Source organism: Lissotriton helveticus, chromosome 2_1 (assembly GCF_964261635.1).
Source record: "Lissotriton helveticus chromosome 2_1, aLisHel1.1, whole genome shotgun sequence".
NCBI lineage: Eukaryota > Metazoa > Chordata > Amphibia > Caudata > Salamandridae > Lissotriton > Lissotriton helveticus.
This window is the reverse complement of record NC_136059.1, coordinates 1,352,970,035-1,352,984,633: the sequence shown is the minus strand read 5'-3', so window position 1 is coordinate 1,352,984,633 and position 14,599 is coordinate 1,352,970,035. Positions and strand designations below refer to the sequence as shown.

Below are 14,599 nucleotides of genomic sequence, written 5' to 3'. Positions count from 1 at the left end.
TTTTGTAGCTGAACAGAACACAGCTGTGATCCGTCCAGTGGAGAGCTGTAGTGTGATCGAAGGAGATGTGTTTGCTGGAGGTGAAAATAGGGTCGAGCGTGTGTCCGGCTGCTTGAGTGGGGGCGTTAACAAGTTGTTTGAGTCCGAGATTGGCCATGTTGTCCAGAAGGGTGGTGGTGTTGTTGTCGAGAATGTTGTCAAGGTGGTAGTTGAGGTCTCCTAGAAGAATGTAGTTCTCTGAGGCGAGGGCGTGCGGGGTGACGAAGTCAGTGATGACGTCGCTGAATTGAGATCGGGAGCCTGGGGGTCTGTAAATGAGGGTTCCTCTAAGTGTGGTCCTGGGGTCGGTGTGGATCTGAAAGTGGAGGTGTTCGGCGGATGCAAGATTGTCGTCAGAGCTGGTTGTAATTTTGATGGTGTTTCTTTGGACGATGGCGATGCCTCCTCCAGTTTGATCGGTGCGGTCTTTCCGAATGATCTTGTAAGAGTCCGGTCTGGCTATGGCGATGTCAGGGGCAGAGGATGCATTCATCCATGTTTCAGTGAGGGAAGCGATGTCAGGTGACGCGGTGTCGATTAGGTCCCAGAGTTCGGTTGCATGTCTGTGGACCGAGCGGGTGTTCAGTAGGATGCATTTCAAGTCGTTGGGTTTGGAGCTGAGTGTGGAGGAAGTGTGTTTGGTGAGGGTCCTGAAGCAGTTGAACTTACAGGAGAGGCAAGAGAATGGGCCGTGGGTATGTCCTGGGGTTGCTGCGCAGCAAAGTGGGGTGCGTCCGGGGTTGAGGGCGAGGAGAGTAGCGGCATCATAAGTTACTCTGGGGGGTTGGGAGCGGCATAGAGCAGGGGGACGGGCGCTGGGTGCGGTCCAGGCGCGGACGGGCGCAGACGGGCTTACCTTTGGCGCACCTTCGACGCACCTTCGGCGCAACTGGGGCGCGACCGCTGCGCGCAAAAGCTTCTGTCATAAGTGGATAGTGGAAGGGGAGGGGCGAGGCAGGCTCAGCTGGGAGGCGGGAGCGTGATTGGAGGGACGGGCTTGGACGTCACAAGAAGCAAATGGCTGCAACAATAACAACTACTTAACGCAGGGAGAGGTTGGGGCGAGCAGTGGAGCGCTTATTACAAAATAGTTATTTTACAAATGAAATGGCTGAGACAAAGTAGCGCTATGAGCACAGCACATTAAAAGTATCAGGCGGGGGGGGAGGAGCCTAGCTCGCGACCGAGATGGCCGCGCTTTAGCTCGGCTCCGTTCGCCCGCCTGGGTTTTCACATTTATCCTGCTGTAATCCTGCCCCGGGAAGCCCTGTTTGCTGAGTGGTGGTGCTACGACGCCTTGCAGGCACTTACCTCCTGTTCCGGTTATCCTGGCTGCTGTGGATCCGGTGCAGTGCCCCCGATTGTGTTGGGGTGTCGGAGGCGGACTGGCCTGGATCTTCTTGCCGGCTCCCGGGCCAGACGGAGCCTGCGGTTCTGCCCTCCGGGGCGCGGAGGAGGTGGTCGGAGGGCCGTTGTTCGTGTGGGCCGGAGGTCCTTCCTGGCCGATTCCTGTGGGGAGGAGGCCTATGGTGGAGGCGCTGCCTTCCGCGGTCGAAGCTCCTCGTGTGTCCGGCTTGCTCTCCCTTTGTTCTCCGGTCCGGCCATTTTGATTTTGCCGCCCGGACTCGGAGAACGGGACCGGCGGCGTTGGGTAGCCGGCGGATCCCTTTCTTCTGATGGCCCCCCTTCCTGTCCGGGGTGCTCTGTTGCCGGTCAGCGGGAATTTGTTTGCCTTACTGCCGCCCCGGCGGAGATTTACAGCCGCGCTGCCTTGTCGGACTCTCAAGATGGCGACCGACCCCGAGTGTCTTGACCGGGCCTGGGCGAGCGCTGAGGGCCCGCCGCATGGCCCGGGTGCCGGATACTGTGAATGTTTTCCTACACTTAAGGAGTTACTGGACACCCTGCTCTCCTGGCGGCTCTGTGTGACCGCGCCTATCCTAGCTTCGGAGATGGTTCCTCACGGCGGGCCTCCTGGGCCCCCACGGCCAGATGTGATTGTGCCACCGCGGGGTGCGGCTGGAATTATCCTGGCGAAATTGGCCCCGGCTCCGACCGCGTCTGCTGCTGTACGGAACTTGATGGCGCCTCCTCCTCCTGCGCTACCTTCTTTATCTCGGGCCCGGGAGCTGGATTTTACTTGGCCTGGCCTTCATGACTCTCCCGCTTCCTTTCGGTCGCTGCTGCCCGGCGATGTCTCCTGTGCTGGCCCGGATGGGTCGGTTCTCCTGGACATATCCTTGGACTTGTGCCTGCATCGGTTGCTACACTTCGTGACTTTCCTGGATCGTCCGTGTTCCACTTTACGTGCCTTTTCCGGACTGCCGTTGGATCTTCCTGCTGTCTGTCTCCTGTTCTTCGTAACCTGGTCCTCGCTGGATCGGACCGTTTCCACTTTGGACAAACAAGGACAGGGCTGATGTATATTGGCATTTGTGTGCGGTAGTCTTGCACTGGTTTGGACGGTCAACCTGTCCCGGTATGGTTCTGTGTGATTGACTGGTGCCCCTGGACTTTAACCCGATGTTCTTTGGCTTCCCGGGGACCTGGCTCCTCGACTCAGGCGGGTGGCTGGGTGCGTTTACTCCTGTCTCCCGGCCCTCCCCCGTGTATGTCTGTGTGTGTTTCCCATCCCTCGTTTCCTTCTCTTCCCTTCCCATTTTTGTCTTTGTTTCCGACTTAACTTTGCTCCGCTATATTTCGGGTTCTAATTAGGGCGACAGGCACGCTGCGGGGGGGTAGGCCGTAGCCTTCTGCAGGGGTGCAGGGTGGGCTTTAGGGGCGGGTTGGGGGGGTCTGTCCGTATTGGGGGGTCTTTTTCCTCCCTTATTTCCTCTTTTTCTGTTCTATGGCTCTTGTGTGTTCACTTTTTCCGGGACTCCGTCTCCTCCTGTATCCCCCTGGGGAGTTTCTGTGACTTTCGTATTCCGGTATGTCTCTGATTGTAGCTCGCTGGGTAATTCGGTATCGATTTTTGCTATGTCGCTTGCCGGACCCTATTATCCTGCTTTCACTCCTGGGGGTGCGTGGTTTGGTGGGAGTCCCTTCTTTCGTTCCCTTTTTCCCTCTCCCCTTTTTCCTCCTTTATGGGGGTCCTTTTATTTTGTTGGGATGCGTATCGTATTGTCTTTTGTTATGTGGGCCTTTTTTGATCATGTCTCCTCAATTTGGGTGGGGGCGGCGACGGGTAGGTGCGATTTGATTGATGCCATTGTCGTTTCTTTATATTCCGATTACGTTTATATTCTTTGATAGCTATGTTGGTATGGCCTCTTTTGTCATTCTGTGATCGTAAGATGGCGGCTTGCCGCGGCCCCTCCCTGGTTGTTTTTTGCACGGCCCATGATTCTTCTGTTTCCCCACCCTGCATTAGAAAATTAACCTTTTATTGTCCTGTTCTTGCTGATTGCTCGATGCTCTTATTGTTTCTCCTGTGCTCCTGGTGACATATCCTGTTGCAACTTTGTTTTTCATTTATTACGTTATCTACCATGTGGTGGCCAGCCCTCGTGGGTTGTAGGCCCGTATTTGTGAGCTTTCTTTGTACAATAAAGGTTTTCAAAAAAAAATAAAAAAAAAAAAAAAAAAGTATCAGGCGGCGCTATGAGATTGAGCACAGTGCAATGATTAAAGCAGCAAAGCAGCGCTGAGGTCAGAGCACTTTTAAAATACAATACAATGCGGCGCAATGGAAATACAGCTGGAAGAATGCAAAGAGCACAAGCAGCGTAGGAGTAGCGCTACGATACCCAGGAGGACAGAGGGGAGCAACCGGATCTGCACGAGTCAGGACGGTCACAGCTCTCGGAGGGGAGGGGTCTGCCTAATCTATCTGTGGGAGGCAGGCTCAGCTGGGAGGCGGGAGCGTGATTGGAGGGACGGGCTTGGACGTCACAAGAAGCAAATGGCTGCAACAATAACAACTACTTAACGCAGGGAGAGGTTGGGGCGAGCAGTGGAGCGCTTATTACAAAATAGTTATTTTACAAATGAAATGGCTGAGACAAAGTAGCGCTATGAGCACAGCACATTAAAAGTATCAGGCGGCGCTATGAGAATGAGCACAGTGCAATGATTAAAGCAGCAAAGCAGCGCTGAGGTCAGAGCACTTTTAAAATACAATACAATGCGGCGCAATGGAAATACAGCTGGAAGAATGCAAAGAGCACAAGCAGCGTAGGAGTTTATATAATAACCTTGGAAGGTGGGCGGTTTTACCTTTGGATATTTCGGTCACATAGGTTGAACTTGCCATTCGTGCTAGTAAGGGGGGGAAAGCCCAGGGCCCCGATGGGGTGGCCGTGGATGTCTATAAAGCAGCCCCCGAGATGTGGAGCCCTATCTTGGCTATCATTTTTAACGCCGCGATATCTACAGAGGCACCCAAATCATGGGGGGAATCTATCATTATCCCAATATACAAAAAGGGCAGTTGATCTGATGTGAAAAATTACCACCCCATTTCCCTTCTCGACTCCTCAGTTAAGATCATGAGTAGAGTCATGCTGGTTAGGCTAGAGGAATGGGTCGAGCAAGAGGGTATTCTTGCCGACAGCCAGTATGGATTTAGAAAGGGCCGGGGAACACTCGACCAGTGTATAAACCTTGATTTACTGATCGGGAAATACACTGAAGGTAAACAAGAATCTCTGTACCTTTGCTTTGCAGACTTAAGTAGTGCTTTTGACATGGTTGACCACTCTATTTTGTAGCCAACCCTGCTGCAGCTAGGAGCACCAGAGGGTATCATCTTTTTCCTCGCAAGGCTGTACGGGAAATTACAAACATCTGCGTTACGGCGTTAAAGATGAATGCACTCCAAAATTTTATGTAATCAGAGGGATTAGACAGGGCTGTGTATTGGCCCCCCTACTTTTTTTTTTATTTATTAACGGTATCAACGCAATTTTAAAAAATGTCAAAGCGGATGCCCCCAGATCAAAGGTGTACCTGTCCCTGTGTTATTATACGCAGACGACGCTGTTTTGCTCTCTAGAACCCCTCTGGGTTTACAGCGTCTACTCGATAGATTTTCTGTCTTTATTAAGGACAGAAAATTGATCATTAACAAGGGGAAAACGCACACAATGACGTTTGGGGCTAGAAGCACATTTTTAAATGCCTTTTTTATAGATCAGGAAAAGCTGCAACAAGAAGATACATTTTGCTACCTTGGTATAACCTTCTCCAAAGATAGAAAATGGTCCAAAGAATTTAGTAATATTCGTATTAAAATGGCCAAAAGTGCCCACGGCATCTTTAGATTTGCTGCTAAGGTGGGGGATCGTCGCACCAGGGATATGCTTAAGATATACCAAGCAAGATTTATTTCTATTGCTCTCTATGGGGCAAGTGTATGAGGCCACAGAAGAGACCACCCTTTGCAGCAGGAGGAAAATTCCTTTTAAAAAAAGCTGCTGTCTTTACCAACCTCCGCCCCTACTGAGTTAATCCACCGGGAACTGGATATCAATTTTCTAACAGACCTGTTATCCCTGAGGCCACTTATGATTTGGCGGTAAATTTGGCTTCAGGAAGAAAAAACTTTTAACAGATCAATTATTGAGGATTGTATCTCGCTGGATAAACATCTAAATATACCCTGGCTAAAATATGTCATTGTTTGTTTTTCTGAGATATTTCATTTAAATGTCTTGATCGACCCCAGTGCAGCTTCTCAGATACCCAAAATAGAGTTTAAAGCTAAATTCTTGACTTATACTGCAAGGAAACGGGGCTTAGCCTTTGGATCTTTATCAACTGTTATGTTTTATAATAGTTATATCACCGTTGGAGGTTTCCCCAATTATTTGGTAGGGGTGATAAGGCCATCCCACAAGTTTGTGCTGACCAGACTGAGGTTTGGAATAGCACATCACTTAGTGGCTCTGCCGAACCTTAAGAGACATCCACTAGGGCCATGTATGTGTGATGGCGTATCTAAAGAGAGCACTTTGCACTTTCTACTGTTTTGCAAACTGTACAAGAATTTTCGTACTGCCTATCTGAAACCTATGTTTGTTAAATATGGCGTACGTACAGTTAATCAGGCAATGAGTCTACTTTTTAACTTACAATCTGTCGATATCTGTTTTTATACTGCAACGTTTTTAATTCAGTGTACTAATATTAGGAAAAGTATGTGTTTTTAACAAACTATGTCTGTATTATCTTGGTTGTTCCTTGCCCTGAAATGTGTTGTATTTTTATACCATGTATGACTTTTTTTATTTTTTCTTATGTGCTTTTATGGTCATTTTATATGTGCCGAATAAAGCTTCATGAATTGAATTGACTGTACTCAATTTTCTAAGCAGCACTTTAGGTATCAGAGCTAAAATTCCCGGGAGGACTTACAAAAATGCTCAAATTTCTAGACCTCCCAGAGAGACTTAAACTGGATCTAAATGATCTTGGAAGCGTTGCAAAGGCTATAAGGGATCGGGTAAATGTGGTTAGATCTTCTGAAACCGATAGTAGCTAAAAAAGGTATCAAATCAATAGAACATTAGGCAATGGACAATTTAACGTACTAAAATTTCCTGACAAGCCAACCATTTTTCTGGAAAAACTACGTGGTTATCAAACAAGGAATATAAACTCTAAGCTGAACAATGGTAAAATCAATGAGGCTTTCAGGGAATGTGAAACGAAAAATGTTTGGCCTAATGGGCACAATTTAGGGCCAAAAATGTTTATCTTCACGTAAAGAATGTACCAACCTTCATGCTTGCAGATGCACCAAAACGGAAAAACGAAATTGGTAAAGCATGTTAAAATCATGACTTTAAATAAAAGTACATTGTCAAATGTGAAAAATGCCCTTGCCGAGTTGTATTTATGCTAAAGTTCATTAATATTATTAATCACAGTAAAATCAGTATGAACTGAAAAGAGAAATTATCATGATGTAGTAAAGCTCATGTTCCTAAATGGGAACAACACACCAAATACAAAGATGGCGCTGTGTTAGACATTTTGTAGTGGACTGACTGAGTTACTTTTCTGTAACATTGGTTTATTAGAATGAAAGGTTACTCCAGATTCATATGCTCGAAGATATCGACATCTCTATCTGCAAAGAAAGATTTTAGGAACATAGGAATTCAAGGAAGACTCCTTGCTGGATAGACGGTGTTATATGAAATAGGGCAGCAATAAGAGAGGGGGCAGTGGCACCTACTAATGAAAGTAAAGAAATACTATTTTTTTTCCATCTTGTGCATGCATATGGTCAAATGTGCACGTACGACAGTCAAAAATTAGAAATGAACAATACTCAGTAGTAGCAGCTAATAAATACATTTATAGTTCAAACCAACTACAAATGACTGACTTACTGCTCACTAAACACACATAATATAATTTCAAACAGCAGATGGAACGTATAAAACACTATTAAGTGACAGCACAAAATGACGTATATAGCAGCGGCTTTATCGAGTTCTAAAAGTGTAAGTGGTGCATGCCACTTCTGTCTGCTTTTCAAAGGAAGATTTTGTCAAAGAAGAATGGCAAATGAACGCATCTGAAAAGAGAGAAAAACTAATAGTGAAAATTATTACTCACTTTGGAGACAGTGTCTCGATGTCACGGATCTCCCTGCTGGCTGTCATAGTGAAGCCATCAATCACATAGAAATGCTCTTTGCCAAAGAGAAGAAGTCCTTCACTGGTGTCAAGCCCTTGAACTCTAGCGCAGCGGTACATATGCTGAATCTGCAAGTGGAAACCAGCAGAGAAAATTTAGGTCAGTTAGAAATTAAAGGATGCAGTTTAGAGCTAGGAATGGTTTGTTCTCCAGTGTAAGCCTCGAAAACAACAAACCACAAGGGAATATAACACCTTTGCTATTTAGAACCTCACTTTTTCTTTTACTTAAAAAACTCATTTATATCTGCAAACAAAGTTCGAAAACTCCTTTTAGTTGGGGTTGTCAAACCAAAGTGTAGATGATTCATGATACCAGGGCAAAGTTAGTTGTACACTACTCATTAGAGAATAAAGAGCTTCTATGCACTCTGTTAGATTTGGGGGTCTCTAGTTGGCACAGGTAGGTACTTGTGACAAATAGGGACCCTTGCCTCTAGTCAGGGTAAGGGGGTACACTCCTAAAATAACCCCTGCTCACCCCCTTGGAAGCTTGGCACGAGCAGACAGGCTTATCTCAGAGGCAGTGTGTAAAGCATTTGTGAACACATACATTAATCAAGTGACAACACTACATATGGACACCACACAGGTTTTATATCAAAAATAAGTATTCTTTATATAGACTTATCACAAGACTACAAACAACAAAAATCCGCAATACTATACTTAAGATGGTAGTTTGAGCTTAGTTCTCTTTAGTTCTTCAATTGCAACACTTTGAGTCAATGTACCTTAAGATGCGACACGCAGGGCAACTAAAGTGTTGCAATGATGGAAATGAGGCAAAGTTCCGATGCAAAGAAATAAAGATGGTGCTTTCTCCTTGATGCGACACGCTTCCCGGTGAGGTGGCAGCATGTGCGGCGACGTCGATCCTCTACCCCAGCGATACAAGATGCTTCACACGATGCGAGCCGCGACAAGCCCTGAGACACACTTCCCAGTGATGCGGCGGCATCGATCCTCTCTCCTGGCGATGCAAGTTGCTTCAAAATGATGCATGTTGTGACAGGCCCTGCGACTTTCTTCCGGTGATGCAGCGGCGTCTGCGGTGACGTTGATCTTCTTCTCCGGCGATGCAGGGCGCTTCGTGCTCGAAGCGGCAGTTCTGTGACACGCTTCTCAGATCTTGAGTCGTGCTTGAAGAGCTCCTTGCGACACGCAAGTGCCCAAAAAGTCCAACACAACTGTAGGCACTTCAGGAGATCTCTTGAGAAGCTGGTGGGTGAAGTCTGTTGTCCCTGAGACTTCAGCAAGAGGCAAGCTCTGTTCCAAGCCCTTGGAGATCCTTACACAAGTTGATGAAAGTACACACAAAGTTCCTCTCTCCTTTCTTTGGCAGTCAGGCAACCACTGCAGGACAATCCCCCAAGCAGCACTTCAGCTTAGGGATAGTCTCTCCTCAGTTTCTTCAGGTTCCTCTCCTCAGCAAAGGTTTCTTCTTGTAGTCCAAAAGTGATCTAATTTCTTGGGATCAGGGTCCCAATATTTATACCCCAAAATCCTTTGTCTTCTGAGGGGACTTTGCCCAGTCCAAACCAGTTCTGAAGCACTCTGTTGACATGACTCCTTCTTTCCTTTCACAGTGCAGGGCAGAAACATCAGACGCCCCACAGGAGATGGAGTCAGCATTGTGGAGGGAAAGCACAGCCCTGGAGCACTTTGTTGACATGATTCCTTATCTCCTTTCACAGTGCAGGGCAGAGACATCAGACGCACAACAGGGGGTGGAGCCAGCACTGTGGGGGCAGGCACAGTCCTATTCAGGTCCCAGGTGCAACTCATCCCACCCATCTAGATGCAGATCTCTATTCACCACTGGGCTGACTCTTCCTGTCTCTTGGAATCTCCCAGCCCTGTCACTCAAACTCCAGACAAGGAATACACAACCTAGCAGAGGCAGGCCTGGATAGTTAGACAAGAAAATACCTACTTTCTAAAAGTGGTATTTTCGAACACAGAATATTAAAACCAACTTCACTAAAAGATGTATTTTTTCATTCTGAGTTCAGGGATACTAAACTCGAATTTCTACCATGTTCCCTGAGTCAGTTAGGATTATAAATTGTAATAATATAACTGCGCATTCTGGCCTATGGAGAACAGGTAACCTTGCAATAGTGAAAAACGAAAATGGCTTTAATTCACTATTAGGACATGCCACACACATCACAACATGTCCTACCTTATACTTACAATGCACCCTGCCCTTGGGCCTGCCATAGGGGTGTCTGATATGAGGAAAAGGGAAGGTTTAGGGACTGGAAAGTGGGTGCACTTGCCCAGTCAGCATGACAGTACCAGACTGTACACAGGCTCTGCAATGGCAGGCCTTAGACACATTTTACAAGGCTGCTTCTGTGTCATCATGGAATCACTAATCCATACATCAATTTACAATAGGGAGAGCATATGCACTTTAGCACTGATCAGCAGTGGTAAAGTGCCCAGAGTCATAAAATCAACAAAAACAGGTCAAACAAAATACAGGAGGAAGGCAAAAAGTTCAGGGCTGATCCTGCAAAAAAGGTCCAAGTCCAACACACTCACACAGAGAAACAAGCATTGGCAAAGCCAATAGGTCTTGCCTAAGCTTTGTTTTAGCCATGTTGTACGCCAGTGTGGCTGCTGTTCAGCATGGCTAAAAGTGGGTGGGGTAGATGGCACTATGGTGCATTGGGCTACATTGGGGTAGGTAGATTGGGGTCAGAGATTGAGGTGGGCAGACTGGAGCTCACTGAGGTTGGAGACATTGGGGCAAGGTGGGTTGGGTAGAATGGAGTGGGGCAGATTGGGGTAGGTTGAGGTGGATTAGAGTGGGGTAGATTGAGGTTGGTTTGGTGAAGTAGATTAGGGTGGGGTAGATTGGGTAGGGTAGATTGGGTTGGGCGGGGTTGATTGGTAACCTAGAGGGAGCAGGTTGGGCTAGATATGGGTGGGGCAGATTGGGGTGGGGTAGATTGGGTGGGGTAGATTGGGTGAAGTAGATTGGGGAGTGTGGGAGGTGGGTAAACGGAGGTGGGGGAAATGGAGGTAGGCTAGATAGTAATAGGCTAGATTGGGGCAAACTGGGACAGATTAGGGTAGATTGGGGTGGGGCAGACTGGGGTAGATTGGGTGGGACCCATTGGAGTGGGGTAAATTGTGGTAAATTGGAGATGGGTAGATTTGGGTGCATTGGAATGGGGTAAACTGAAGTGGGGTAGAGAGGGATAGTTTGGAGTGGGGTAGGGAGATGTAGATTGGAATGGGGTAGACTGTGGTGGATTGGAGTGGGTGAGATAGGGTAGACTGGAGTGGGTCAGACTGGGTGGGGTAGATTAGGGTGGAGTAGAATGGAGTGAGGGTATATTTTGGGGTTGATTGGAGTGGTGTAGATTTTATTGGGGTAGAGTTTAATGGGGTAGATCTGAGCAGACTGGAGTGGGGTACAGTGGAGTAGATTTGAGTGTGGTAGATTGGGACAGATTGAAATGGAGTGGAATAGGGTAGAGTGGAGTGGGGTGGAATGTGACGCAATGAAGGGGAGCAGCAGCACATGGAGGAAAGGGGAGAAGCAGTGCCATGAAGGAGGAGGAGGAGGAGTGCGATGAAGGGTGAGGGGAGCGGTGCCATGAGGAAGTGGGAGCAATAGTATGATGAAGTGGATGTTCCTCTCCGTTATCAATAGCTGAGTAGGCAATTTATTTTGAAAAGATATTTTGGCCCAGGACACATTTATCCAATTGCAGGTACATGTAGAAAACCCCAAATATTCAGTTTCAAATGCTTGGGAGACGATTAAAATGTAGGTATTTTGTTATTAAAACGTATTCATTTTGTGTAATTTTTTTTCTGCATAAAATGTGTGTTGCTCCAGGCAAACAACTGAAATTTCGACAAAATTCAGTTTCACTGCATATCAGTTTCATTTCTTACTAACGGCAGCGTCGAGAAAGACGTTCCAGGGTTTATTTGCATGCCCATAATGCCGTGGGCTCTAATTGACAATTTAAACTGCTTCCTCCTTCTTAATTGCCTTTTAGCCACACCAGCAATATATTTCAAAGTTGCCAGTAGACTGCATGAGCAGTGGGCCCTAGTTTTCAAATCACTAATTTTAAAATCTTGCAGAAAAGGGCTTTTATATACTGTTCTGTACAATTTGCTGTAGCTCATGTTCTGCCGGCAAAACATTGCAACTACTCCTGCTTCCAAGTGCAAAGGGGAAGCAACAACAGCTATTGAGAAGGAGGGAGTGGGTGTTGGGGGAAGCAACATGGGATACAGAGTAATAAAGAGATTTGCTTGTTGGCTATTGCAGTTTGCGGCTGGTAGGGATCGATGGCGAGCGGGCGAGGGATGATGGAGGAGGTAGGAAAAAAAGAAAACTTACCTGCTGATCGCAGTAGAAACCGCTGCCTCTGCTCCGGCGCAGGAACCAGGAAGCACCCAGGCTCCCCTGACTAATCACAACGCTGCTTTACAGCAGCGTTGTGATTGGTCTAAATGCCGTGGTTCGGCACTCAGAGAGGGACTGGGAGGCTGTGCATGTTCTCCACTCACGCTGTGCATTACAGCCGGTGGAGAACATGCAAAGTGCGCATGACCGTTTGGCCGCCCCGAAACGGCTGGCCAAACCGTCATGCGCAATTAAGGTGCCGCAAAAACTCCTCCTCCCCCCCCCGACGTCACACGAGCCCAGCCCTGCACAAACCTAACCAGGCTGCAACTGCAATGCCAAAAAGAAAATTATAATAACATTCCGCTATTATCATTTTATTTTTCCTTTGCAGTGCTTTAAACTCCTTGCTCACCTGGGGCGGTCAGCCTGGTGAAAGACTACGTGTGTTGCTCCTGAAGATTGTGCTTTGTTAGTAACATAGCTCACCTGAGGCGGAAAGCCGGGTGATAATTTGCCTGCTACTTTTTAAAAAATATTGTTTCGATTTTACTCTTTGTTTGCGCCGTGTCATGTTGTTTTAAAAATCTACAATTCTTGTCTGATTCACATTCCCATTGCCCGCACTGTCCCCTCCGCTTGCCGCAGACGATTAGGTGCTGTGGCCGGAGACGACTCATCTGTTTACACGGCAGACCTTTGGAAAGAACTACAAGTCCCAGTGCTCTTGCGCTGTACACGGGACTACAAAGGGAGATGGTTACTTCTCCGCGCAGCGGGCGCGCCGCTGTCGCGCCGAAGTCGAGCCTAAGTCCAGCCCGTCTGCGCCCGTCCGCGCCAGGCCGGGCCCAGGGGCCACCAACTCTACTCAGGAAGAACAAACCTCTAGTTACCACGGTACTGCTATTAACTATACTGCAGGGGAATTAAAATCGTTTAGACATTTGCCATGCACACATTGTTTAACCTGTACACTTCCTGTTCATGGCTTTAACTGCAATAACTGTGGGTTCTCGTTGGGCAGGATGAGCAGGTGTAAACTGTGGAAACGCCCACATAAGTATGGCAAACCGAGTGCTATTAGACCATCTTCTACTTCTCCCAAACTCCAGTTTTGGAGTATAAACTGTAGGTCTCTCCCCAAGCACAAAAATCATATCTATGATTTTCTAGTCGATGAAAGACCGGATGCCGTGTTTCTGACGGAAACTTGGCTCCACGCAAGCTCTGGACCTGACATTGCCTTCGCAATTCCTACTGACTACGTCATGGTCAAGAAGGATAGAGACACTGGCAAGGGAGGTGGCATTGCTATAATTTTTAAATCTATTTACAGCTGTACGTTTGAAGCCTTTCCTCTTCAAGGATGTGAGGCTGCTCAATTCAAACTAGCAATTAGTGCTCAGATGACTTTGTCTGGTCTACTGATTTATCGTCCCCCTGGGATTTCTAACGTATGGACGACATCCTTTTCTGAAATTATTGCCCCGTTGATTTTGAAGGCTGCCAACTTCACCATTCTGGGGGAACTGAACCTACATTTGGAAGACCCTCAATGCGCTGTTAGTAAAACCTTCTTAGCTGATTTAGAAGCTCTTAATATTCTGTTGCGCAATTCAGGGCCTACGCATTCTGCAGGGCATCTATTGGATCCTGTCCTCTCGAACCTCCCGTATGATTGTGAACCTGCCGCTCGCCCTTTGGAATGGTCTGATCATTTCGCAGTTCAGTTCTCTCTCTCTTGTACTAAGATTATAGCAATTGGTGGGGTTGATACAGGAGAGAGTCTACGTCATTGGGGCAAGCTGAACATCACTGATCTTAACTCGCACTTGTCTGATACCTTACCGGATGTTGACTCGTCTCTGTTGGTGCTGGAGGTTGCAGTTTCCAAATGGTTGAGTGCTGCTGCTGACAAACTTGCTCCATTGGTACCTAGGCATCTTCTGCCCCTCCGTCACCCTGCGGCATGGTTCTCTGAAAATTTAAAAACCATGAAATCTCAATGTAAGGCCCTCGAGAGGAAATGGAGGCGCTCTTACTCTCCGTCTCGCAAGGTGGCATATAAGGAAGCTCTTAGAGACTACCACAAACAATGTAAAATGGCTAGAGCGGCCTATATTGCCAATACTGTAACACACGCCCAGAATTGTCCTCGTACACCTTTTTCTGTGGTAAAAAAACTGACAGGTGCAGATTCTATTCCTGCCCCTCCTGTTTTTAATGAGGCACAATGTAATTACATCGCTGAGTTTTTCATTACTAAGGTGGAACGCATATATGATTCCTTGAATCCTTTACCCTTGAACGAGGAATTATTGTCTATGCCAGTGCCTGTCCATAACAGTCAGCCCCCCCTTGACAGTCAAACTTACTGACTGGCCACTTTTTGATGATGTCTCTTTTGCTCACTGCCTGGTGAGCATTAAATCTGGCTCCCCTTGCGACCCTTTACCGGCCAAGATCCTTAAACAACTTGATCTGGATTCTCGTTGTGTTGTGATGAAACTCCTCAACTGCGATGATT

At 47.2% G+C, this 14,599-nt stretch overlaps 1 protein-coding gene across 3 annotated transcripts in view; it reads right to left on the bottom strand.

Moving 5' to 3' along the window:
- The window catches only part of WDFY3 (WD repeat and FYVE domain containing 3), a 1,930,620-nt gene that overhangs the window by 489,610 nt on the left and 1,426,411 nt on the right, over positions 1–14,599 (bottom strand). For all 3 annotated transcript variants that reach the window (XM_078676292.1, XM_078676293.1, XM_078676294.1), the window contains one exon: positions 7,609–7,757. In XM_078676292.1, the coding sequence (XP_078532418.1) occupies positions 7,609–7,757 (149 nt within the window). The remainder of the gene's footprint in view (positions 1–7,608; positions 7,758–14,599) is intronic.